Raw genomic sequence first — 27,564 nt, 5'->3', positions numbered from 1 at the left:
AGTGGACAGTCCAGCAATGGATGGCTCTGTGGCTAGCAAAGCAGACAAGCGGTTATAATGTGCCCTTTCTTTATGCCTCTGCGGCACAAAGACACTGTCCTGTTAATCATTGTCATAATGAGTCAAAGTTGATTTCAGAAATCTGAAGCGATCATTTTGTGCAATGAGACTGTGAGCAGCTTGAGGGTAGGAACTGGGTCTTATCCATCCGTTTCCCCAGAAGCTACCCTGGGGTACAGTGCACACAAAGGTGCTTCCCACATTCTTGTTGAAGGAATGAGAGAGGCCTCTGATTTGAGGTTCTCAAGTGAGCATGGCTGCTAGGAGCAAGTGGACAGGGGATGGGCTGCATACCAGACTGAGCCTGTCAGGAGGTTTCACAGTACTGGGGCCTGAAATGAGCAAGAGGCCAGCACTGAGTGCTGAGAGCTTAGGGTGAGAGTAAGGGATTCCCCGAGGCTGGCAGGGGACCTCATTCTCTTCTGCAAGGAAGCCCCTGCATGAAGATCCACCCAGAGTTCATCAGAAAGGAAAGGCCCAGAGTCTTGGACTGCAACAGGCCACGAGCTGCCTTCATCGTGGGATCCTACTGCGGGTGCCGGTGTAATGGGCATGCTCAATGACATGGTTTTGGAGTCAGGTTGGGCTCCTTCACTTCCCAGCCCAACCTTGGGTGGGCCACCTAACCTCCTAGAGCCTCAATTTCCCCACCTGCAGAATGGGATTTGAGAAGGGTACTTACCTTCAGTAACTGTTTTGAGAATTTGATGAGAAAATGAAATGTAAAGGGCTTTAATCTAGTGCCTGGGACAGAAAGAAGTGATCAGTACACATTTCACATACACACACCCCAACATAGGTTAAAAAAAAAAAGAAAAAAAATCCAAGGGGCAGCATCACATGTGTGAAGACACAAATGCTGAAATGTTGCAGATGCCTTCACGTGGAACTCGGTATCCTGCGGCCTCTGGTAATCTGTCTTAAACTTTTGAAGGCACTATCGCAGATGCCAGCTCCTTCTCCCACCTGCCCTTGCTTTCACATTTCCAGTTTCTGCCTTCCCAGAGGGCATCCCACAATTATCTTTTTTTTTTTTTTTTTAAGATTTATTTGAGAGAGCAGAGAGAGAGAGAGAGAGCACACGAATGGGACAGAAGCAGGGAGGAGAGGGAGAAGCAGGCTCCTCCCTGAGCAGAGAGCCCGATGTGGGACTCGATCCTAGGACCCCGGGATCACGACCTGAGCCTAAGGGAGATGCTCAACCACCGAGCCACGCAGGCGCCCCCACAGTTACCTTTTTCCATTCGCTGGACAGTTGAAGCAGTCCTCCTCGGAACCTTGGCCTTCACCCTGTTGGATGTGAGCTAAAGGATATTCAGGGGCGGTTCCTGGAGGTAGCACACAGCCAGTGTGGACTGGCCAGTAGAAACACCCCTCTGGGCCCTTCCCGGCCCCCCCCTCGGGCCCCCTCACCCTTCCAAAAAGCCACAGGATCACGTTTGAGAAAAGTTAAGCTGTTTTATTTCACAGGATAGCTCCACGTCAAACCAGCAGGCACCATCAGAATACGCAACAGAGGATCCAATCAGACACTCTATAGGACGGGCGTTTGGTTGTAAGGGAGAGAAACGATATCCGGAAGAGGGCGACACTTATCATCACGTGGGGACAGGCAACCAGCAATTTCCTAGGGTTGTTTCGGTTTGTTTTTTCCTGACACAGTTTGGGGAGGAAGGAAACCAAAGGAAACTAAATTGACCAGCCACTCTGAAGCAATCAGAACCAAACCTATTGCCAAACCGTGTAAACAGTCACACTGCCGGGAACTAGAGTCTGAGCAGAAACTCTAGCCAGAATCCCCTTCCGTCTAAGGAAGGCAAAGTGCACTCTGGTTGCTCTGGTTCAAGGAACAGCTTTGTTATTTGCCTGGGACAGTTCGCACAGAGAGGAGGTGTCGGCAAAGGGGCAGCGGTGGCCGTTCGGCCCGTCCCAGAGGGTGGGACAGCGGGACGCTGGCGGGTCGACCTCAGAGCAGCCAGGAGGAGTCGGACACGACGGCGAAGTCCCTTCTCTCGGCTCCCCCGGGCAGCTTCGGGGATGTGGGGAATTCTCTCCATGGCTGCTCCGAAGACAGGAGGCCCCAGAGAACCGGGGAAGTTGACATGAAACGTCAGCATTAGCTCTGCATAGCAGAAAATCGGCTAAGCAACACCTCGCTCCCCCCTTCCTGCCCTGTCCTCCCCGCCCGCCCGTCCTCCCGAGCCCAACAGGGCCCCCTGCCCCGCCAGGGTTGTGAGCCGGCCGGTCTCTTCTTTCTGGGATTCTCAGGAGAATGAGGCATTTGCTCTAGTGTGGAACCATCTGGATGTGTGAAAAGTTAGGAATAGAAAGACTGAGAGGAAGAACCATCACATTAGTCCTGTGATTTTCCATCAGCCGCGTCCGTGTGCTGAGCGCCAAGTAGCCACCAGGCCACGGGAAGTCCTCTGCGTTCGTGCCTCCTGAATGAGAAAGAAATGTACCCAGCAAGGCACTCCGAGGGACGCCAGCGGGGAAGCAAGGCCCACGGAAAGGCCCTTCCCAGCGTGGGCTCCCCTTTGTGTACCACAAACCAGTTCTGAAGTGTTTATAAGGCAGATCTCTGAACTGCTGGTTCCAGCCGGAAGCCAAACGATGGCTCCATTTCCCTGGGTCTCTTCCCACTCGGATTTCTTCGTTGAATAGAAACCTTTCGTCCCTTGGGAATCCACTTCTCTCCTGCCCCTTGGCCTGGTGACCTCAGAGAAAAGACTCCCAAGTCTAATTCCCAAGCTTACAATTCCCTCCAGTTGCGCGCTCTGTCCGGGGTTCAAAAGGCGCTTCAAGGTGAGAAATCGTTAGCACTGAAAACAAGGAAAGGCAAGAATTTTTCATAGAATCCCACAGCTCAGAGCAGCTCTTTTAAGAGGAAAGGGGAGTAGAGGGAGAGAGGGGAGAGCGGGGTAGGAAGCACGGCTTGTTCTCAATTTTAGCGGAGAAAGGTCTTTAGCGGCGGCTGGGCCCCAAGGCCCAGGAAACTAGACCAGGAATGAATTGTCTTTGGTCAGTTTTAAATGAACATCTTGCTGGTTCATTCCTAAAATAGACTAAACATCGGTTACACATAAAGACAAAAGGCTTGACCTCAGGGTAAGTCGAAGGTTAAGAAAAGAAATCATTCTGTGAAGGAAAAAAAAAATGCCCGTTATCAACGAACTGATCAGTACAGCTCTCAGTAATGGCGATGAACAAGTAGGTAAACACCACTCCCCCTTGTACAATTGGTTATATTGAGGACTACTAACTAGGTTACTACATTTCCCCCACACTCACTGTACAGTTAGGTTTCTGGTATTTGTTTTTTTACATTGATCTATCTACTAGGTGCAAAGATTTGGTGAGTGGCATTGGCTATAATTTAATTGTAGCCTTTTTAAAAATTACAGTTTCACATTTTAACAGTTACTTTCCAGCATTTAAGCAAATACAGCAATATATAGTGTACTAACACAGGCAGGAGTCAGGAAGAGAATGCCAATGCTCAGTGACCGTGGATGGGACGGGGTGCGCGTGGAGGGTGGCAGAGACATGCAGAGTGCCAGATGAGGAAGGGGGCGGGGGCAGAGGGAGGGTGCAGGGAAGTATTTTTCCATTTGGTTCTGCGTCAAGGGTCAGATCTGGGCCTGGATGAGTGGGGTGTGAGCTTCCCTAAATGTGAACTCATCAGCCGTTTCCCAATGGAAAAATAGGTGCTGAAAGAAAACAGCTAAGGCTCTGCCTTCAGGTAATTTGGTTAAGGGCAGATCCATTTGCAGTAAGGAAAAAAATGCAGTCAATTCATAGGAAAAACCCACATGGTCTGACTGGTGCTGTAGATATCAGGCAACAGATTGGTCAACTCAGATTTTCGCTTTTCCTCTGGTATTCATGGCAGAGGGAGGATGTGACATTTTGCACAGGAGGCTACTGCATTTAAGGTCTGGGAGTATCTCTGGGGTGGAAATGAGGAGCCTGTGTCCTGGCTGGACAGCACAGCGTCCTTGCAGGAAAGCGCCTGACATGGCCCTCGCTGTCAGCCACCCATTAAACCTGGGGCACGTCTCGGGACATCCCAAGGCCTTGCCATCTCTCCTAAGCTGTAAAACGGCGATATCATCATCTGCTCAAAGACAGAGGGGCTCCTAGCTGGTTCTGAGGCTCTTTCGTTTCCGGGAGCTAAGACAGAACAGTTGGTTTTAGGCTAAACAAGGAAGGTCAAGTTTGTCACTGACCTCTCTCTGGCATTCTTTTCGTGCCCTTTCTTGACTTTTCCACAGAGTGCGCTCACTGCCAATCCTTCCGACCACACAGAATGGGTCACCACTCCCACGCGCCCAGGTAGTGGTGACTTAATGGGCCCCTCCCCCTGGGGTGTATTTACCTTTTTATGACCCGGGGCGAGAGGGCACAACTTAATCCAGTGGGGCGAAATGGTCATGACACCATTCCAAGCGTCAGCAGGTGATAGATCTGTAGGGCTGTGCTTCAGGGCGCTTATGAAACTGGCAGGAAAACTGCACCACCCCATTCTCAAATGCCGTTAGGAGGCTTCGAAAGGACGGTCATGGATGGGTTTTGATCTAAAAGACTTACCTTACTAATGATAATAAAAATAGCAAACATGTTGGCACAGTGCTTTCCAGCTTACAGAGCTTGGTCACATTTTACTTTTATTACTTTTATCTGATGGAGCTGCACACTGGGGCTCAATGAGGTGGAGTGACAGGTCCCAGGTCCCACAGCTCTATGGGGTGGGTGGGGGGCTGGGACTCAAACACAGGACTTTTGACTCCAAACTACAGCCACGGAGATAGACTCAGAGGCCTCGGGAGAAAGAGAGAAAGCTTGAGAACGATAAGAAGGAGACCCTTGGCTTGGCCTGAGGGGGTGAATAAAAGCGGTCCCCTTAGGATCTGATTTCGCCTGTGTTCCATTAGCCAGAAACAGCCTATCTCTGGAAAATGAAAAGATCAAAAGAGGAAGTAAAATGGAACCAGAGGCCTTTTCCCAGCAGAGAGGCAGAAGTCTAGCTCCTAATTCTTAAAAGTCACTCACCTCAGTTCTATCACCGTATTTTCAATTCCATTAAATGCTCTGGAGGTGGTGGGGGGAGAGCAGGGGAGCAGGTTTGGGAAGGGAAGGGATGGAGAGAGGGAAGCCATTTCACCTGCATAACCTCACCCAGAGTGTTTTCTGGGACGGGAAGCGCTAACGGGTGGCCCCTCTCTGGGCCCTGCTGTGAGGCTCCTGTGCTTCATGCAGGAGAGCACCGGCCAAAGTGGGTCACAGACCGATCTTAAATTAAAATGATATGAAAGCCTCCTTGCCTGTTTAGTTCTGGATCTGACACCGTATAATTAGTAGAAAGAAGAAGAGAAAAAATTAAATATTTTGAAAATGGCATAAGTTAAACCTCTATAGTTACCACAGGTTTATTCCTACAGCGTGTCTAGGTTTTGAAGTGTTCCACACCACTGTTTGTGTTTTTCCTTTTTCCCAACCCCACAGAACGCTGTGCTACGATGGGGCTTAGCTTCTCACTATCCCCTGTTTGTACGTACAAACACAAGGATGTTGTGGTCAGGGGCCATCTCGCCAACATCCTCCCGTGCCTTCGGGGGGGTACAGTTGGCCCTCGGCCTCCGGGTGGAAAGGCAGGGTCTCTGGGGTGGACGAGGGAGAGGGGTTCTGTGAAGGGTTCCCCACCTCTAGGAGCAGCCTGCTTGGGGTACCGCCTGCCCCACCCTTCCGTTAGGGGCAGACTGTTGTGGAAGGCCACGACTTCTGGAGACAGTGGGAGACGATTTTTTGTGTGTTTTTCTGCAGGTTAGTGGTGTATTGCTTCGTTCGCAGTCACGGAGGCTTCTAAATTCTCCCAGAAAGGTCCCTGCAAGTCCCACCAAGTAACTCAGCGGGAGGTGTTTGGTGGCATGGGTCTGAGGTAAATCTAAGTTTCATAAAAAGAAAAAGGAGATCCTATATACATTTAGTTGTGTGTCCAGCTCTAGTATATGTATATAGATGCATAAATATATATATATACACACACCTACAGACACATACGTACGCGCATGTGTGTATATATGCACACATATATGCACACACATATTCATGTATGTAGACAGAACGCCGAGAGAATCCTTTTCCAGTGACCGTGTGCGGGGAAGCCATATAACGTTTTGCCCCAACCTCAGGAGAGGCTCCAGTCGGGCCTCCTGCTCCTGCACCTGCGCCCCCGGGGGCCCGCGGACACACGGCGGCCTGTGGGGTTCCGGCGGCTGCACGCCAGCTGCGGCGGGCGCCCAGGCCTCGGCTCTGCACAGCCGCGCTCCCGGGCGACCTGGGCCCCGCCCCGCCCGGCCAGGGGCACTGGGGGGCCGCGGAAGTCACGGAGGCCACCCTCGGCCAGGGCGGTGCCGCCGGGGCCCGGGGGTCACATGGTGCCCGACTTGTCCGCTGAGCTGTTGGGGAACATCTTCTCGGTGGGCGTGACGGCCGGGCTGCCCACGCCCGAGCTGCTGCTGCTGCTGGAGCGATGCTGCACCACGGGCCGCACGGGCCGCATGGGGGGCGGGCGCAGCTGGGCGCCGGCCAGGCGGGCGGACAGCGCGGGCTTGAAGGTGGTCATCATCTCGGTGGACGAGCTGCTGCTGCGCCGCATGGCAGCGTCGGGGTCGCGGATGACGATGGTGTGCAGGGGGCTGGCGGGCTCGGAGCTGATGGGGCCTGGCGGGTTCTTCAGGGGCTCCAGGGTGTCCAGCACCACGTCTGGCGCCTGCTTGACTGTGTTCTGTCTCTCGAGTTCCCGCAACTCGTGCAGAGCCGTGCTCATGGTCTTCTCGATGTCCTGGGGGCGGAAAGAGCTCTGGTCAGCACAGAGGCCGGGCGCCCCAGGGTCCAGCCCTTGCTCGGCTGCTGATGGGCCTGTGGGCTTCCTGGGGAGGTACTGCCACACACGAGCTCAGGGCTGGGGCGGAGATGAACTCTCCAGGGTGTCCTATGTCCCACTATGCATGTGGGCATCACCTGCACACTTGCCTGCCCAGGGGGCCGACTGCAAGGAGGGCAGGTTCCACTACTGGTTCTGGCTCTGCAACTTTCTTGCTGTGTGACTTTGGGCAAGTTACCTCACCTCTTTGAGCCTCAGAATCCTCATCTGTGAATCTAGACCATTATAACGCAACCTCAGGGGGTTTGACAAGTGTGTTAAATGATACAGTCCCCGCGAAGAGGTTGGCATGGCCCCTGATACATAGTAAGCACTCACAAATAACAATGGTAATAATAGAGCACCCATCCAAGCCCTTTCCTTTTGTAAGTCATTTAATCCTCACACTTTATGAGGTAGGAACCACCATTATGCTCATTTCACACGTAAGAAGATGGAAGCTCAGCCTGGTTAAAGTAACTTGCCCAAGATCACCCAGCTAGTTAGTAACATAGCCCAAGTCTCAACCTAGATAGTGTGTCTCCAGAACCCAAGCCCCTAACCATTATGGTTGCTTTTAAAATATATTTGTTTAAGTAACCTCTACACTCAATGTGGAGCTCGAACTCCTGACCCCGAGACCAAGAGCCGCACGCTCTTCCGACTGAGCCAGGAAGGCACCCCACCATTATCGTCATTAAAAAAAAAAAAATTCTTGCCCATAAGAACATTCCTTGGAGGTTACATATCAGAATGTCCACAATATTCACCCCAGAATAACCAGACTGTCACTTTCTCCTCCGTATCATAATCAGAAAAGTTTGTTTTTCAAAAACGTCAATTTTAAAGAGCAGCAAAACCTCTCATCTGCCTATGTAATTCCTGGAGATTTAGAGCTCATCAATATGAGAGCACTTTGAATGACAGGGAGGGCTGTTAAGGCTTGGCCAGGGCCCCCGCCAGGGCCTCCGGGAGCAGGGCAGGGTCCCCTGTCAGCCTGGGTGGGGCTCATCGGTCCACATTCCCAGGGCTTCTGTTCCTCCTTGAGCCAGAAGGGGGCGCTGCAGCTAGAAGTCAGCTTGGGAGGCTTGGGCTAGGGCAAAGGACCGGGATTTTTTAGTGAAAAGACCCCTTTTGCTGGCTGTGTAGTGTTGGACAAGTCTCGGGCCCTCTGCACCAGGCTCTGCTTCTCTGTTGAAAGCCCCTACATTTACTGTGAAGATGGGATGAGGTGATGGATGTGATGGAGCTTTACAAACTGCCGGGCAGTGTTCACACTCCCTTTAGCCTGAGTCCTTGGCTCACACCGGCGTGGCAGGGATGCCTCCACGCCCGATGGGGCACAGGGGGCCGCACAGGCTGAGCACAATATCCCACAACAGGGGAGACTGCTTAAAACCGCTGCTGGTAGGCGTGGTGCACAACCCTCCGTGACCGCGATGACATCTGTTTTTCTGCCTGGAGGTGAACCCGGAAAAATTTCAAGTCTGGTCACACTGATGAAGCTGGGGCCTGGAGAGGTCCTGCCAGCCCGTTTCCGCAGCCCTGTCCTCTTTCACCCTGTCTCCTCCTCCTCAGCCCACGGGCGGCCGCCTGCCCACCCTGAGGCCCCCCAGCAGGCTCCCGGCTGGCACAGGCAGGGTCCCAGCCTATCCCTTTTGCTTTGTTAAGAGACTATGGGTGTCTGGTCTATGGCTAATAGTAGCTTTTATGCTTCTTGACATTTTATCCCTTGCCCTGAACACTAGCTACTTTAAGAAGGGGATTTTTGTGCCTCTATGCAAAGGATTAGCTGTGGGGGACCTTCTATGTGAGGGGAGAGATGGCAATCCTCTCCCCATCTTTGCTATAACCCACCCGATAGTGATAACGCTGGCTTTGCACATCCCACACCACTTAAATGAAGCCCTCCCCCGCCCCATGGACTTCGCTGCTCTCCCTGCAGCGCTCCAGTGTGCACTGAAAGGTAAAGCTTTAAAAAATAAATGTAACGATGACGCCTCTACCACCATCCCCACTGCCACTCTATCCTGGCAGAATGTGAGCCAGAGAGACAGAAAGCTCAGAGAAAGACCAGCTGAGTAGTTTAGGCGTGAGCCTTGCATTAGTCTGAGAGGTGATGCAGCAATCTGCAGAGCGGGGCCGCACAACGGCGCTTGGGGAAGACGGACAGCAGGCGGGGGGAGGGGGGGGGGCCAGGCTCTGGGTCCATTTCAGGTCATCCTTGCACTGTCAGTGCCTAGCTCTGTGACTGGCACACAACAGTGGCTCAATCAATATTCGTCAATAAAGGAATGAACGAATGAACAGATGAATGAATGGATGAAGGAATGAATGAATAACTCAACTGTGCCATCTCGTGGAGACACCTGCCATTACCACATCCCTCTCATCCGGCCTGCCCCCAGGTAGGAATATCCCCCATCCAGCCCTGGAGACTGGAGGTCTTTAACAGAATCCCTAGCCAGCACCCATTCAGCTTCTGCTCCCATTGGGGAGGCCAGCAGGGGGACAGGAAGCCAGCTTGCTGTCTGTCTTGTGTTCTAGCTTAACCTTGAGCCTGGCGTGAAGGGCCAAGTGGCTCCCTGGTCAAGAGGCTCCCACCCGGCCGCCCCTCCGGGTCCTCAGCTGGCCCAGCCTGCCTTCCCACCCGCCCTTACTTCTGCCAAGGCCTCAGCCTCCAGGGACTTGTGATCTCCCAGGCTGCTGTGCCTGGTGGAGCCGCATGTCGACCTCATCGAGTGCCCTTCCGAGAGAGCCTTCTTGTCAGGGTAGTTGATGCTGCCGGCACTCCCAAATGTCGCCATCCTCCGCTTCTCAGGGCTCTCGATCCTCCCCCGGGTGAGAGGGATTTTGTGGGGGCTGCTGGGGCAGGCGGCGGCCCGGGGTGGCGTGTCTATGCTGGGACCCAGGCCCCGGGGTGGGCTGTGGGTGTCGCCCCCGCTTCGGCGCCTGGGGATGGCCGCTCCATCGGATCGTAACCGCACTCTGTAAAGGAGCCAGGGGGCAGGGGCATGGGGCAGAGGTCAACCCTGGCAGGTCTCAGAATGGGTCAGCTAACCCCCAGGCCACACACTACACACTAGTCTGGGGAGCAGGTATAGTAAAGCCTCATTCAGCCAAACTCAAGTGCACAATGAAAGCTCTGGCTGAGCGTGCAACTCAGTGGCAAGGGGCAGGTGTAATGTGCACACGAAGGAACCGGAAGCATTCTGCTTTCCAAACTGCAGACGGTGATGCTACTAATTACACAATGAATCTTGTCTATGTGTCAAGTCAAGGCCAGGAGAATTTCAACCTGGGAACGCTTTGGGGATGGTTAGTTGGGCTCATGATATGTTCTTAAGTGGTTCAGACATTTCCATGATTCTGAAGGGCTTCTTAATTGGTCTGAAGCATTGAGGCTTGACTGTACCAAAAAGTCACCAGCTCCCTGCAAGCACAGGAGGGGGTCCCTGGGAATTGAACACAGTCCAGTGTTCTCACCCACCCCCAATCTCCCCAGCAAAGGGCTATTTCTCTGAGGCTTTTTCAGATCTTGGAAAATTAGTCATTCTGGAGTAAAAAACTGCTTCAATCAATGTGCCTTTTATGCATTTGGCCACCTTTTACTCTTTAGGGAGGCTCTGGTAGAGTCAAAGAGGGACTAGAGTGTCTCTCAGGAGGGCTGGCTTTGTCACAGACTTTCCTGTGTCCTCTTTCAGACCCATTTTATTAATCTGGTAAATGGGCATAATATTCCTTGCCCATCTTCCAGGGAGGTCTGGTGGGTGTGAAAGCACTCTGGAGGTAAAAGGCTCCACCCGCAGGCAATTTTGCTACATCCTATGGAGGTCAACAGAGATTTGAAGGCACTGGTGGGTGGAGGGGAGGCTGGCAGTGGCAAGGGGGTAGGAAGGAGGGACAGTGTTGGAATGGGCCATGACTGAAGGACCCAGTTCAATGTGGTCAGCAGCACTTCAGACCCCAGAGCCACCAGCCAAGCTAAGCACCGCCTGTGGGTACTCCAACAGGACCAAAGCATAGGGTTGGAGAGGAGGAAATATTGAGAAAGAGAAGAACCAGAATAAAGTAGGGGAGGGAGGGGAAGAGGGAGAGGAAGAGAGAGGCAGGAGAAGATATGGCCCTCCTAGAATTCAAGGAACCATGGCTTTGTCTTCTACCTACCCCAGACTTCCACTTTGCCCCCCAATTCCATTACCTATCACAGCGCCTGAGCCTTTTGCTGAAGTGAACAGAATACACTGAAAGGAGGCACAGAGACTTCTGCCAAAGTAAATTCATAAACGTATGTTCCTGTTTCAACTATATCTCTGGTTCTATCTGCAAGTACCCATACGAGGGAGCTGATCCCAAGACCTCTCCACCAAGAAAAAAAAAAAAAAAAAGAAGAAGAATATGACATTGTGAGAATCTGATTTAAAAAGCAGTGAGAAACTATCAGCCTCTCTATTCTTCACTTTTTCATATTTGATATATTTTTTTAACAACCACATTCTTTGGACTAAACAGGCATGTAGAGAATGACAAGTGTAGTAGCTCTTTGCCTGGCAGAAAGGTCAGGTGACGCAGTGCAGCCCACACATGGAAGAGGGAAGAAATTGGCAAATGTGCTCCCATCAAATGAGTGGGTGGAGTCGAGTGTCAATTTCCTCCACCACATGGAGTGGGTGTGAGTTTTCTGTTTGTGTAGTGCACTTCAGGGGGAGTATGTGAACCTTAAAAATTTAAATATAACAACTCAGGTCTTCAAAAGAAAATAGGGAGGAGGTGCAAGAACTGGAGAGAGGTAGGAAAAATACTTGCCAATTTATAACTCTCTCTTCCTCCCCATTTATTATTACTATTTTATGTAAAGGGCATTGATTTGCTAATAGATGTCTTGTCTCCTCCTTCTCCAAACCCCAACTCCAAGCTGGACCCTTGTAAGCCTGGCATTCTTGGGCCAGTTCCAGCCAGACCCCCCAGTGTGCCCAACAGCACATCCCAGAGGGAACAAAGGGCCACAACAGCCTCCTTTCTCTCCTCTGCCCTCTTGCCTCTCCCAAATCAGACAGAGACGGGTATGGCTCTAGTAGGAAAAAATGAATCCGCATTTCCTACCGGCCCATCACCCCCCCAAAGCCGTAATCCGAGATGTGCTCCGTGGGTGACTGGAGGTCGTTTTTGGAGGAGGCCTTGTCATCCAGCAGCGGCCCACTGCTGGCCTCGCTGTCGGCCTTCTGGCTCAGGCTGTCCGAGAAGGCATCATCCCTGGGGAGAAGGACAGATGTGAATCGGGAGTGCTTTGCTCCAGAGAACCCCGGATATGTAGGGCTCCTGGAGACCTGTGTGAAGGGGGGCATCCACACACACTTTATGGTTAACTTATGCCCATCCTCTGGATGAGCCACTTCCCACTCTAGGCCTTAGCATCACACACATGCCCATTGGCTTGCTCTCTCCTAACTTACTTTCTCTGGCAGGAGACTACTTGCCCTCTGCCCCAGACCTACCTTCTCTTCCCCCTTCCTCTAGATTTTTCTCTCCCAGGCTGCTGCAGGCTAGGACAACCTAAATGCTGGAGGGAATGCTAGAGTGAGTGATGGGCAGAAGAGCCCACAAGCTGAGCACTGAGAGTTGAGTCTCCATGTGGTGCCCTGAGAAGCCATTTAAGGCTAAGCAAGGGAGGAAGAAGAGTGCCTCCATCCCTCAGCTCTTGACCTAGGGCTTTGGATAACTGTGAGGTGGCTCCCTTGGTGGGGTACCCTGCTGGCCTCCTCCCAGCACACTGGGGACAGCAGAGGGCTGCCAAGGGTCCTCCACTGGCACTTCTCTTGTCTGCCTGGCTTTGGACTTTGCTGTGGTTTCACACCATTCCCTCTGTCATCAAGGCTTATGCCTCTGCCCCTTTCCTTGAGGTCCAGCGTAGTGGCTGCTTCCTCCATAAGTCAGTTCTACCAGAGACTGACTCAGAGGGAGTGTCTGTTGTACGAACCTTCAATGGCTTTTAAAGAAGAGAAGATGTAAACTTTCTGGGCCTCCAAGTATGGCTAGATACTTGGGATGTGGGCCTTTCTTTAAAAAAAATAAAATAAAATAATAACAGTATCCTGGAAATAAGAGGATGGCTATTTCTGTGCATCCTCTGAGAGAGCCACTTGGGAGATAAAGAATGGTGGGCAGTAAAGGGGGCAGTATTGGCCACTGATTATAGGGAAGACCTAAGAAGGTAGAGGAATATGGCAAGATCTACTGGATGCTGAGAATCAGGGCAGGTGATGAATGCCCTAGAGGCTGTCAGGTGGGTCAGGATGGTCAACCAAAGGCACCAAACACTGTCTCTGTATACTCTAAAGGATGAGCAATTTGCTTATTTGTTTAGTGGATCACCATTTAAGGGGAAGTGAGATATAACCATTCTTAAAAAAGACCAAGTGCATCATTCCAGTGAGAGCAAATGGTTGGCATACAGCCCAGCACTCCCATTCCTGTGCTCATTCAAGACATCACTAATCAACCACGACATTCTTCAAAGAAGGTCTTGATTCCCACTCACATGTCCTGTACAACTATGTACTGATGAGGGATGAGTCCGTCCACGCCGTTGTGACGGCCCTCCCACCAGTCCTCTGAGGCGCGATGGTACAGTAGCAGCGAGGCTCCTTTCTTGAAGGACAGCTCACGCGGGGACCGCCCCACATAGTCAAACTTGGCGATGGCTTCGATCTGTTCCACTTCTAGAAGGAAAGCATGGGAAAGAGCATCTGTGGAGTGAGCAGGAAGGCAGCCAGGAGGCTCGCTCAGATGGCCTTGGCTTCCGTGGCGCAGCACAGACAGCAAGCTGGTGGGAAGAGCATGGGCTGGGGCTCAGGACACCAAGTTCTAGCTCAGACCCACTCTCCATGCTGTGGCCTTGGGCAGGACGTCTAACTACTGACACACCATATCCTTATTTTCAACTCCCCCTCTGGTTTTCCACTTTCTAATAATTAAAATATTATCTTAAGAAACTCCTCTATCTTCTACCTCAAGACAAGTGCCATTTCCATTTGTTCACAAACCCTTTCCTTTTTTGTCCACTTATGAAACTTTTAGAGGTTCTTATCTTTTGGGTGGATGTGGACTCCCATCCATGCAAAGATGCTGTACACAATTTTTAAGGGTTCCCAGAACTCTTCAAAGCTCATTGTTATGGATTGAATTGTGTTCCCCTCCCCCCAAATCCATATGCTAATGCCCTGACCTCCAGTTTGATAGTATTTGGAGACCGATATTTAGGAAGTAATTGAGGTTAAATTGAGTAATTAAGGTAGGACCCTAATCTGACTGGACTGGTATCTCTCCATGAAGAGAAGAGATGCCAGCTGTCTGTCTGTCTGTCTCTCTCTCTCTCTCTGAATGTACACAGAGGAAAGGTCGTGTGAGGACATAGAGAGAAGACAGCTTTCTATAAGCTGGGAGGAGATGCTTCACCTGAAACCAGCCTTGACAGCACATTTGTCTTGGGCTTCTCGCCTCCAGGGCTGTGAGGAAATAAATTTCTGTTGTATTAGCCACCCAGTTCTGTTCTGGTAGCCTGAACTGAATAACACATTCATGCATGGACTTAATTTGGGGGGAGAAAGAATTCCTTCCAGGACCACAGCTCAAGCTCATCTCTTTGCACACACATATTGACCAATCAAACCTTCTTCACTGGTTAGTGGCAAGTCTTGACTGGATTAAGCAGTGAGGATCCACTCTTGTCCCTGAGGCACTCCTACCACCCAGCTCCATCACCTCTTGTCTGTGTGACCTGAGGCAGGTTACATAACCTCTGTATACCTCAGTTGATATGGGAGGATTAAAAGATAATGTGTGTAAGAAGACCTACAGATGGCCAACAGATACATGAAAAGGTGCTCAACATCTCTAATCCTCAGGGAGATACAAATCAAAACCACAATGAGGTATCACCTTACACCTGTCAGAACAGCTCCTGTCAAAACCACTCCTCCCCAAACCAAAAAACAAAAAAAAAAAAACCCAACAAGAAAAAACAAAATATAATGAGTATAGATATAGGAAAGAGGGAACCCTGGTACCCTGTTGGTGGGAATGTAAATTGGTACAGCCACTGTGGAACGCAGTATGGAGGTTGCTCAAAACATTAAAAATAGAAACACCATATGATCCAGCAATTCCACTTCTGGGTATTTATCCACAGGAAACAAAAACACCAACTTGAAAAAACAGATGGATACATGGATGAAGAAAATGCAGTATATAGATATACTGGAATATTATTCAGCCATAAAAGAGAAGGAAAATCTTCTATTTGAAACAACATGGATGAACCCTGAGGGCATTATGCTAACTGAGATAAATCAGAGAAAGACAAATACCATATGATCTTATTTATATGTAGAATCTAAAAGCAAAAACAAACCAAACTCTCAGAAACAGAGAACAGATTGGTGGTTCTGCCTCTGGTGGTACCAGAGGCAGTGGTAAGGAGTGGGCAAACTGGGTGAACCTTTATAACTTTTGTAACTTCCGTTTATAAAATAAAGTCCTGGGGATGTAATTTAGAGCATGATGACTATAGCTAATAATACTGCATTGCACTGAAAGTTTGCTAAAAGAGTAGATCTTAAAAGTTTTCATCACAAGAAAAGAAAAATTTGTAACTATGTTTGGTGACTACATACAGTCTTCCATGTATGGATGGATGTTACCTAGACACACTGTGGTGATCATTTTGCAATACACGTATTGAATCGTTAAGTTGTCTACCTGAAACTAATATAATGTTATACGTCACTTATATCCTTTTTTAAAAGATTTTATCTATTTATTCATGAGAGACATAGAGAGAGAGGCAGAGACATAGGCAGAGGGAGAAGCAAGCTCCCTGTAGGATTCCTGATGTGGGACTCGATCTCAGGACCCAGGGATCACACCCTGAGCCGAAGGCGGACAGACGCTCAACCACTGAGCTACCCAGGTGTGCCTGGCAATTATATCTTAATTTAAAAAGTAAGAAATATACTAGATTTTAATAGATTTTTATTTATTATTTTTTTAATTAATTAATTAATTAATTAATGAGTCATAGAGAGAGAGAGAGAGAGAGAGGCAGAGACATAGGCAGAGGGAGAAGCAGGCTCCATGCACCGGGAGCCTGACGTGGGATTCGATCCCGGGTCTCCAGGATCACGCCCTGGGCCAAAGGGAGGCGCTAAACCGCTGCGCCACCCAGGGATCCCTTAATAGATTTTTAAAGGCCATGATGTATGAAAGTCCTCAGCATAGTACAGACACGTGAGGTGTTCAGTTGGTAGTAGCTCTTATGATGATGATTATAATTACTAGTGGCTTTACCCTATGGGGTAGGTCCAGACAAGAAATCTAAGCTACAGAGAGTTTATGTGGTTTTCCCAAAGCCCTATAGCTAGTGAAGTTTGGGAAAAGACTTTTTGGGGAACAGGGGAGCAATGCCTAGGATTTACTTAATCTGTGTTATAGCTGTACCCTAAGAGATGCTCACACTTGGTAGAAAACTGGCTGTATGTGAATATTAATTTATTTATACTTTAAAGCAAGCACAAAGATGTATAATGCTATAAAAATCATATATATTTATGTATATATTTACATAGATAAAGTAACAAATATGTTGAATTCTAATAGAACAAAAGTGTAACGAAATTGACCCCTGTCCTCTCTAGCCTGCAGATACCTTCCTTATGCTGACTCTCTATTGCTCCATTCCTCCTTATGGATCATCTCGTATCTGTCTATCCAGCCACCTACTTGCACCTAAAGGAGTTAAGGCCAGAAAACCTGGCTTTGCTACTTTTTAGCTGTGTGACCTTGAAGAACTTATTTCTCCTTCCTAAGCCTCAGTGTCCTCTTCTGTAAAATGGGAAGGCTACTAATAGGATCCAGCTTATAAGGATGTTGAGAGGATTAAATCAGTTACTGTATATGAAGTGCTTGCAACAGTGCCTGGCATGTAGTTAGCTCTATATGAAAGTTGTTATCAGAACTGATACACTTCTAAGGACTTTCTAAGCATGGAAACACAAAGAGCAGAAGGAGGAACCCCCTTTGTTCATCTCCCCCATTAATCCCCACCACACCCCTGTGTACATTAGGGTTTCCCCCTCCTGTAAGCAGTAGCTCAAGAAGACCGTCCCGGTGCTCCTGTGAGATGCGGCAGCTTGCAGATGCATCTAGTCCTCAGTGCCTGGGACAGCCTTCTACAGGGTGTGGGCCTCAGGCAGTGAGGCCAGCCTTCCCCAGCTGGCTCCCTGACAAATGTGTTTAAATGTTATACTGACACGGTTGATGCAAGATGACAGCACAGCTACATGGGTCACATTAACTCAGATCATGATTCAGAGTTACCTTCTCAGCAAAATGGGGAGATCTCTGTCATCTCTGCTGCCTCTTTGGATCCTACACCAGCTGTTGGCTATAGCATTGCTTGAACACCTGTCTGCTGGCCTAGCTACAGAGACAAAAAGGTTGGAGGGTTTGCAAGATAGGAGCTTAACCCGGAGGACTGTGTGCTCTCAGGGTTTCACCCCAGGGTGTCCTTTGAGCTTGGTTCCCCTCACTGATGGAGAAGCTGACCTGAGCAGAGGTTTGCTCCTGCCAGGAGGAGCTGTCTGGGTGTCTAGTTCCTGCCTTCCACATCTCTAGAGCCTCCAGCAGTCACTGTGGATGGCCTGGAATTAGGAGTGGGGGGAACAAGGAGGAATGGGAAATGTAAGGGAGAGAAAAGAAGAAAAGAGGAGGAGGGAGCAGAACTGAGCTGCAGGCCGAGAGAGGGCATGTGTGTTTGCAGATGCGGTTATGTAAGCGTGTGTGGTAGAAAGAGTAATCATAGCCACTATTTATTAGGAAGTCTCTTATTTGGGTTTATCATACCTGAAGTAGAAAATGTGATTCTCCTCCTTATTACTCTCCCACACACCCCTCCCCAAACTTACTTAATTCTCTCATCTTCCCCCATCTTGGGAAATAAAACCGTCTGCCCGCTTGCTCAGGCCAAAGTGTAGCTCTTGAGCACCACATGCCTAAGCTATCAGCAAATTCTCTGAAGCATCCCCTGAATTAGACCTGTCTCAGCACCTCCAGTGCCACTGCCCTGGTCCAGACTGCCACTGTCCTTCTACCAGGCATCCCTGCTTTCATTTGTGCTTGGCAGAGCCATGTCTCCCCATGGCAGTCAGAGGAATCTTTTAAAATCATAATCGGATCATGAAACTCTTTTGTTGAAATCCCTCTGAAGGCTTCCTGCTATGCTTGCAGCCAATCCCAGATGTCTTCTCACGGCTGCTGAGGCCCCTTCGTGCTCTGGGCCTGGAGGCCTCTGCAGCTTCGCTCCCTACCTTTCTCCCTCACTCATTACCTCCCTCATGGCCTCACGAGCCTTCGTCATCTTCTTCTTCTTCTTCTTCCTCTTCTTTTTTTTAAGATTTTATGTATTTATTCATGAGAGACACAGAGGGAAGCAGAGACATTGGCAGAGAGAGAAGCAGGCTCCCCAGAGGGAGCCCGATGCAGGACTTGATCCTAGGACCCCAGGATCATGACCTGAGCCAAAGGCAGATGCTCAACCACTGAGCCACCCAGGCACCCCTCACAAGCCTTCTTAATGTTACTCCTCCAACACTGGATTCTGACATTTTTCAAACACCAAGTAAAGTGAAAGTAAACGTGTATAGACCTGCCACCTAAATTCTACAGTTAACATTTTAGTGTATTAGCTTTATCACATATGTATCCATCTTCTATCTTATTTTTTAGTGAATTTTAAAGTGAGTTGCAGACATCGGTACACTTTACCTCTGAACACTATAACATAAATATTCATAGAGCCTTCTTGATGCTTTTAAAAATTCCAAGCCTTTTCTTGCTGTAGGACCTTTGCTCTTATTATCACCTCTCCCTGGGATACTGTTCTCCCAGATATTTGCATTCATTCACATTCAATAAATATTTATTGACCCTTGTGTGCCATTTCCTCATTTTATTCCAGGTCTGCACTCAAATGTCTTTGCTTTAGCAAGGTGAAAGGAGTTGGCTACCCTCAACTATAAAAATACTGTCAAATCACTCTACATTTTCCCTTGCTTTATTCGTCTTCACAGCACTTAGCACAACCTGAACTTGTGTGTGTATGCACATGTAGTTTGAAAATTTGTTTATTGTTGATCTTTCCTACTAAAATGTGAGGCCCATTAGGACAGGGGTTTTTGTTTTATAACATGCTATTTTCCCACTTCTAGAACAGTCTCTGGGATGAGATGGCTCTCCATATCACTTGCATGAACAAATTAAGCTTTTATTATGCATTAAATGTTCTACTTACATTATCACATTTAATCGTCACAATAATATGTGCAGTGTTATCCTCATTTTACAGAGGAGGAAACTGAGGCTGAGTTGAAATGATGTGTCATGCATGGATCAGAAGACTTAATAACACTGTTAAGATGGCAAGACTTTCAAACTGATCTACATGTTCACTGCAATCCCTATTGGAATGCCAGCTGACTTCGCTGTGGAAATTGACAAGCTGACTCTAAAATTTATATGGAATTGCAAAGAACTACCCCCCCCCCCAAAAAAAAACCCTTGAAAAAAGAAGAACTAAATTAGAGGACTCACACTTCCTGATTTCAAAACTTACTACAAAGCAACAGTAATCAGGATAGTGTGGTGCTGGCACAAGGACAGACATATACAGTTCAGGTGAATAGAACTGAAAGTCCAGAGATAACCCCCTACATCTATGGTCAACTGATTTTTTATGAGGGAGCCAAGATCATTCAATGGGGGAAAAAATTATCTTGCAACTAATGGTGATGGGACAACTGCATAGTCACACACAAAGAAAGAACAGAATTGAACCCTTACACCATAAACAAAAACTAACTCAAAAGGAATTACCTAAACATAGACCTAAAACTTAAAACTCTGGGAAAAAAACATGGGGTAAATATTCATGATTTTGGATTTGCTGAAGCTTTCTCAAATGTAACACCAAAAACATGAGCAACAAAAAGAAAAAATGGATGAATTGGTTATCATCAAAGTTAGAAAACTTCTGTGCTTCAAAGGACATCATCAAGAAAGTGAAAAAGCCCACAGAACATGTTTGCAAATCATATATCTGATAAGGAACTTATATCTAGAATATATAAAGAGTGCTTACAACTCAATAATAAAAAAAACCCCACAAATAGCCAGATTTTAAAATGGGCAAAGGATCTGAAGAGACATTTTTCCAAGGAAGATATGCAAATGATAAATAAGCATATGAAAAGATGCTCAGCATCATTAGTCATAAGAGAAATTCAAATGAAAGCCTCAGTGAGATACCACTTCACACACATTAGGATGGATAGAATCGAAAGGTCAAATGGTAACAAGTGTTGACAAAAATCACATACTGCTGGTGGTAATATGAAATGGAAAAGTCACTTTGGAAACCACTCTGGCACATTCCTTAAATGATTAAACACAGAGCTACTGTATGACCCAGCAGTCCTACTCCTAGGTATATAAGAAAAAATTAAAAAATAAAACAAAAATATATGTCTGTACAAAAGTCGTACACAAATGTTTATAACAGCATTATTCATCAAGCCAAAAAAGTGGAAACAACCCAAATGTCCATCAACTGACAAAAATGTGACAATGGGATATTATTCAGCCATAAAAAGGCATAATTTCCAGATACCTGCAACAATAGGATGATCATGGAAAACATCATGCTGAGTGAAGGAAGCCAGATACTAAGGTCATATATTGCATGATTCCATTGAAATGTCCAAAACAGATAAATTCATAGAGACAGAAAGTAGATTAGTGGTTGCTTCGGGCTGGGAAGAAATGTAGAGGGGTCAGGAAGATAAGGAATGACAGCTAAGGGCATGGAGTTTCTTTGTGTGGTGATAAAAACTAACTGTGGTCATGGATGCACATATCTATGAATACATTAAAGCCACTGAGGGGTGCCTGGCTGTTCAGGCAGGAAGCCTGCAACTCTTGATCTCAAGGCCATGGGTTCGAGCCTCATGTTGGGTGTAGAGATTATCTAAAAATAAATAAATAAATAAAATCTTAAAGCAATCGGATTTTATATTCTAAAGGGATGAACTGCATAGTACGTGAATTATATCCCAATAGACTGGTTAAAATAAAAGAGGAAGGGAGAGGCCTTCTTAGGTTCTGGGTCTAAGCCACGTGACCCGGGCCAGTTTTCTACCTCTGCACTAGGGGTTAGGAGCAGTAGCCAAGTAAGCAGTGAAGGGGCCATGCTGTTCTCACTTTTCCTTGTTCTTTATCTCTTACAGGAATGGTGGCCATGATTTAGGGAGAAGTGAGGGTTTGAGTGTGAACTGGTGGTTTATGCCAAGGGAATCTCGGCTACTACTTACAACATGGATAAATCTCTAAACATTGTGCTGAATGAAAGAAGTCGCAACCAACAGACACTCTTCTGTACAATTCCATTTATATGAAGTTCTAGAATAGGCAATCTAGAGTTCATCTGTGATGAAAAAAATAAATCAGGTCACTGGTTGCTTCTTGGGCTTTTGGAGTACAGAGGAACTGACTGGAAAAGTACAGGAAGGAACTTTCTAGGGTGTTGGACATGTTCTATAGGTTGGTCAGAGTTTGAGTTTACACAAGTTTTTTTGTTTATAAAAACTCAGGGAATGATAGACTTAAGACTTATACCTTTCAGTGTATGCAATTTTACTCCAACCAAAGAACCATAAACAATATTGACTCCTGTTGCATGTAATGTTGCATGTTGCTGTGTTTAGAGGGAGACCACACTGATGACAGCCATGTACTTTGAAATGTATTAAGATAGATTGATAGATGGATAGATTCACAAATATAACAAAATGTTAACAATTGTAGAAACTAGGTAGGTTTCTACAATTTGGTAGGTTTATACCTGTGCACTATACAATTTCCATCCACTTTTCTGCGTGCTTGACATTTTTTTTATTAAAGGAAATATCATGAACTGCAAGTAAATAGAAATCTTATCCTGATTTCTAGTAGATACCTAGAACAATCTGATGAAAACTCTGTACCTCTTCTCAAAGGCATCCATTCCAACGGAAACAAGATGTTGCTCACATCTTGTGAGCATGGACCTCCTAAAGCCTATTTGTGGACCACTGATATGGCCAAAGAGTTAATGACTTCATGGCTGTCCAGATGTAGATGAGGGGAAAGGAGTGAAAAGCAATTGGGAGAATTTTGGGAAAATACAGGGGGAGAATGGTGGTGTAATTATAATTGGAAACTGACACATTGTAACTATATGATCATGTTTCTGTTACTGATTTTAGTAGTTTCTTTATCAGGCAGCCTCATTCCTCATTTAGCATCCAATTAATAAAGTTGCTATTGACAAGCTGCCTCAATGTTTTCACTTGGCTTAGTTCTAACAATCAAGGGTTCTTAGCCTAACCATAGCTTCTTTATAAATCTTAGAGACCAAAAAGCAAGGACAAATGGATTTTCCAGATGTCTACCCAGGATGTGCTAATAGACTCAAGACAGGGCAGCAGGCATCAGTTAGGTACAGAATATGTTGAGAACGGAAGGGCCAAAAAATAAGTTTTTCCTCCAGTTTGGTTGGTCGCTTATTGGGTGAACCATCTATCACAAAGACATGGGGTCGTGGTTTTCTGGGTGACTTGACCTTCAAAGTCTGCTGGGCTCCATTCATAAGGCTGTTTTCAAGAGAAACAGAAACACTGATGATCCCCCAAATGAAATGTCTTAGAGGAAAGTAGATAGAGGTTTAGGCTGCCAATGAGCAGTGAGATCTATAAAAGTCCCTGGACTCAGTTTCTTGATCAGAATTAGGAGGGATTTATACTGGACAGAGTATATTGCTTCCTACCCACCTGGTTGTCCCAGACACTGTGCTCAGCTCCTTCATGTAGGTTACCTCATTCTACCCTAGGCCACAATTCTCTTGGTGTTGTCATTTCCATTTTACAGATAAGGAAACTGAGGTATGAAGTTGTATTTAGGAAATGTAATTAATTTTCCTGATTCAGCAGCCACCACCAATACACAGGAAGCAAGGAGAACCGTGAAGGAGCATGAAACTGGCTCTCCTGAAGGGGGCTGTTGCCCTTCTGATCTTTCTGTCTTTGTCATTTTCAGAAACCAGCAACCTGACAAAGAACTATCGAGAAGAAGGGACTGTCCTGGAAGCAGACAAGAAGCTCTGACTTAGCCTGTTCCAGGGATATTGTATGCCTCTACTCTGAGAGGAGGGAGGCAGCATTTTGTGAGGGCTTCTCCTTGTTTCAGGGTGAAGCCTGCCGGGGGTGCCCTGTGGCTGCTTCCTTGTGCACCCAGCAAGGTCTGTTCTGTCTGTCCCTCCTCCTGAGTCCTGGTGCCCACAGCAGCCTTCCACCTCCCAGGCTATGTGTGGGATGACGGGCAGCGACCTCAGCCCCCAAGAAGGTGGGCTGCGAGGGTCCTCAGTGGGCGCCTGACCCAGCCTCCTGCAAACACATTTGCCTCCCCCAGTGGTAGTACTAACAGATCTTAATGCTGAAAAATCAGTCTGTCTTATTGGACAGGAGTTGTTGTCCCCCCGATAGGAGAAGAGAGACTGAGAACAAGATCTAGAGCAAGAGGGAGCTCCACACACATACACACACACAGAGAAATCAAGCAAGCAACAGATAGAACAAGAAGGGAAAAGGAGAAAAGCTGGACATGGTAGGGCAAGGGACAGAAGAGAAGGCAAGAGAAAACCAAATCGATGGGGATCCCTGGGTGGCTCAGCGGTTTTGCGCCTGCCTTCTGCCCAGGGCGTGATCCTGGAGACTCGGGATCGAGTCCCACATCAGGCTCCCTGCATGGAGCCTACTTCTCCCTCTGCCTGTGTCTCTGTCTCTCCTCTCTCTCTCTCTCTGTGTGTGTCTCTCATGAATAAATAAATAAAATCTTAAAAAAAAAGAAGAAAAGGAAAGGAAACCAGACCGCCACAAACAAGCAGAACATGACAGGCTTCACATCTCCAAACAAAGGCTCTGCAGGACGTCTTCCTCAGCTCAGGACGAGCTGAGCCTCTGAGGATTCTGCAGAATTGAACATTACCACTAGATACGCCCTTCCCAACCTGGGACTCAGGCCAGACCCATGGGCTCCCTCTTGGGCCACAGCGATTGGTTCTCGGCAGGGTGTGTGGGTCAAGGCAGTCCAGTGAGACTCTTAAAACCCCAGGAGCTTTCTTAAAACCATGATGAAAAGGGAGTTCTTTTCCACTGGGACTTTGGACAAAAGGACAAGAAAAGCCTGGAACTGCCAAAGCCACCACACAGGGATATCCTACCTGAGTATGAAGCCAAACAGAGGGAAGCAGAACAGGAAGATGGAGACAAATTCCTAATAAGGAATTTATTTATTAACTAGGCTCCTGGATTCAGCCATGCCTGAAGCTATGCCTGCCCTGGGATTTTTCAGGTATCTGATCTGAGGCCTTTAATGCTTAAGTCAGTTTGAGTTGGAGTATCTGTCATTAGCAAGTACAAACCCACCAATTGGTGGAACCATCTCTTTCACCAGCTCCCAGAAATCATACCTGAGCACTACATACCAAGTCTCCTGACAAAAATGGTGGTCAACAGGGCCTGGACTCTCCCAGAGGGAAACACAGAAGCCCATAAAACAACTGCTAAATAATGAAAATTGTCCAAAGTAAAACTATCACAGGAAGAAAGGAGGGTTGGTTATATGTGGTCTCCACAGGACTGCGGTATAACTATTCATGGGTCCCAAGCACTTTTGCTTGCATGGGACTCTGTCCACTAAAAAAAAGTTAATTTTTTTTTTTATACCTTAACTGGCATAAAGAAGAGTATAATACAGGCTGGATCATACTTCTTTTTCCTCACTATTTTAAAAGAAACTAAAACATTTTCATGGGTTCTTAGAAGGACCATGGACCCTGGGCACTGTGCCTATTCCATCTAATGGATTCACTGGCTCTGGGCCCATATTATTCAGATTGCTTGTCTACATGGTCCAGGTTTCCTAGAGATGAACCCAACTCTCTTCTTGTCTAGAAAGGGAGGAAGGGTCCCTATGAGTCTCTCAAAGCCCAGTCCCCCTTTCCCTCTTTCCCACCAGCACTTCACTGAATCCTCACTGCCTGGCTTCATCTTTGGGGCACTCAAGCACAGGGGACACTTTCTGTGCATCATGGAGAGCTGCTCCTAATGTTTCGGGTAACGAGACTGGGAGCTCCTCAATGGCCCATGTGTTTTTCATCAAAGTGCCCCAAGTCTTAGCACAGGCTGGATGCAGAACAGGGGAAGAACAGGGAACAAAGTGTGCTTCCTACTTAGCAAACTCTTGTCACTTAGGATTTGCACTCAGGCCAGGCAGGACATGGAAAGGGAAGAGACAGGGGGGTAGGAGTGTGGTGAATGGAAGCACACAGTCTCCAAGGTCTTTCTGGGCCCTCATCTATTCTGAAGGGCAATGTGCCGATTTGTAAAGCTAGAGGGGGCTGGGGGGTTTTGTGGACCAGATCAGAGGTTGTATAGGCATGAGTCAGCGTGAGAGGCCCCAGAACCCCCCCTCACTCACCTTCATCACTGGTGTGAGGCTCTGTACCATTGTCGTGGTCAACTTCATCAATAGTCCCTGGCTCACTATGTGGACTGTCACTGCAAGGAAACACGGGAAGGACACTTGTTGGGCTTTGCACCCTCACACTGTCCTCAGCTTCTCTTAAGTGCCAGCCCAGCCCACCTCTGTGCTTGACCCAGGTCAGGCCCAGGCCTGCACTGTCCTGCCTTATCCATCTGACCATCCATGGACCCTCCTAATAGAAAACCGCTATCCTGAATAACCTCCCCCAGCTTTCCCTAGCCCTGAAATCCGCTGTGCTGCCAATTCCTACGAGTTCCATAAGACCCAGAGGGCAGTGTAAAACCCTGGCATTTATCCTTAGAAGGACCACAGGCCAAAACAGGAAGGAATTTTGGAAGTACTGTGAGTCATTCGTCTAACCTGGTTCCATGTCTTACACAGGATGTGACACGCCCAGCAAGGTGGGAGTGAAGCTCACAAGGGGCAGGGTTCTCAGGGCTGCCTCATGATGCTGTATGCAAAAGCCCGGGCCAGTCCAGGTGGTACCAGCAGAAGGCATGGAAGGAAGTAGAGTGAATCCAGGCCTGTCAAATTTGTTACTAATACACTGAGATAAGTTCACCAGCCACTAACCCTTCTCTACATTATAAGCTTCTTGAGGCTTCTAGTCAGTTTTCTAACTGAGCCATTGATGGAGTCCTAATATATACCAGGCACTTTGCTAGGTAGGAGGGACATGCTGATGGGTAAGTGGGCACAGACTCTGCTCTCATGGGCCAGGAAATAAAACTGCTGCAAGTTGAAATGTGTTATATAGGAGCAAATGAGCAGAGACAAGAACAGCAGAGGGGACCTGCTCAGGGAAGGCTTCTTGGAGGAGGTACCGTTTGCAATGGCATTTGAGAAAATATGAATTTCATTATGAAAAATTTTCCATTGCCTCCTGGATAAGGTCCAGACTCTGTACAATGGCTTAAGACCTTTCATAACATAGCTCCTGCTGGCCTGCGTAGTCTCCTCCCTCACCATTCCCTTGGCGAATGCAACCCTCTAGTCATACAGAACCACTTTCCATTTTACTGGATGTTCCAAGTCCAGAACATTCTTTGCCCACTCCTCTTCTGGCTGACTCCAGTTCATCCTACAGGCCTCAGGTAAGTCATTATCTCCTCCAGGAAGCCCTTTCTGACTTCACTACATTGGCTCAGGGAGCCCCCCTTCTGAAACTGCCTATTCCCTTCTCCAACAGAGCTCCCTGCATCAGAGATTAATCTTGTTTGGGTTACACTCCTGCCCTGCTGCCCAGGGCCTGGCCTAGGACAGACACTCAGCAACCATCTGTCCATTTGTTGAATGAATGAATGTTGTCCACTACGGTAAGACCCTCAGCCGAAGCCCCCATTTTGGCTTCAAAAATACCTCCAATGTAATTAATAGCTTTCCTTTCTCATGGGACATAAACGGGCTTAAGAAAAGTGTGGTTATTGTATACTGTTCTTTGGTAAGTACAACTGCTCTTGAGGACCCTTCCTAGAACACTAATTATATATATTGCAGCCAGGAAAGAGAACTGGTGATGGTTGCAAATGCTGCGTGAAAAGCTTCTCTTTGTCCAGAGAGTATACTTGCTGGCTGCGTAATGTTTCTGTTACAGAACAGGAGCAGACTTGCTCCTGGTGCCACAAACAAGGTTACAGAGCTGTGATGACAAGACAGCAGGGTGTGACATTTCCATGGCGGATGGGGTGGAAAACAGAGGGGATGGAATGTCTCCCTTCTTTGAAGCGATTCAGGAGTCCAGGAATGCTTTGATAATCAAAAGATGAAATCCCCTATAGGCACCTAGCTGAAAGCAGTATGGGGAATACCTAAACACACGGCCCTGTGTTGTCCTGGATTGGGAATAAAGAATGAACAGGAACCCTTTGGCTGGTCTTTGTCAGTTGCTG

The 27,564-nt window shown here is 47.8% G+C and overlaps 1 protein-coding gene and 1 long non-coding RNA gene across 8 annotated transcripts in view; one reads left to right on the top strand and one right to left on the bottom strand.

Annotated features, from left to right (window-relative positions):
* Nucleotides 1-1,498: 1,498 nt before the first annotated feature.
* SRGAP3 (SLIT-ROBO Rho GTPase activating protein 3) overlaps nucleotides 1,499-27,564 on the bottom strand; it is a 326,045-nt gene continuing 299,979 nt past the window's right edge. For 3 of the 7 annotated variants that reach the window (XM_038565768.1, XM_038565766.1, XM_038565771.1), the window contains 5 exons: nucleotides 25,610-25,689; nucleotides 13,524-13,704; nucleotides 12,089-12,238; nucleotides 9,646-9,973; nucleotides 1,499-6,904 (listed from right to left, as the gene is read on the bottom strand). In XM_038565768.1, the coding sequence (XP_038421696.1) occupies nucleotides 6,491-6,904; nucleotides 9,646-9,973; nucleotides 12,089-12,238; nucleotides 13,524-13,704; nucleotides 25,610-25,689 (1,153 nt within the window). In that variant the 3' untranslated portion in view covers nucleotides 1,499-6,490. The remainder of the gene's footprint in view (nucleotides 6,905-9,645; nucleotides 9,974-12,088; nucleotides 12,239-13,523; nucleotides 13,705-25,609; nucleotides 25,690-27,564) is intronic. The other 4 variants (XM_038565770.1, XM_038565767.1, XM_038565769.1 and 1 more) reach the window with 2 other exon arrangements.
* Nucleotides 20,239-22,403, top strand: LOC119864636. The gene is made up of 2 exons (XR_005374629.1): nucleotides 20,239-20,765; nucleotides 21,322-22,403. It is a non-coding gene; the product is annotated as an uncharacterized LOC119864636 (long non-coding RNA).

The sequence above is a fragment of the Canis lupus genome, chromosome 20 (genome assembly GCF_011100685.1).
Source record: "Canis lupus familiaris isolate Mischka breed German Shepherd chromosome 20, alternate assembly UU_Cfam_GSD_1.0, whole genome shotgun sequence".
In the NCBI taxonomy this organism is placed as follows: Eukaryota; Metazoa; Chordata; class Mammalia; order Carnivora; family Canidae; genus Canis; species Canis lupus.
This window is presented reverse-complemented; position numbering and strand designations above follow the sequence as displayed.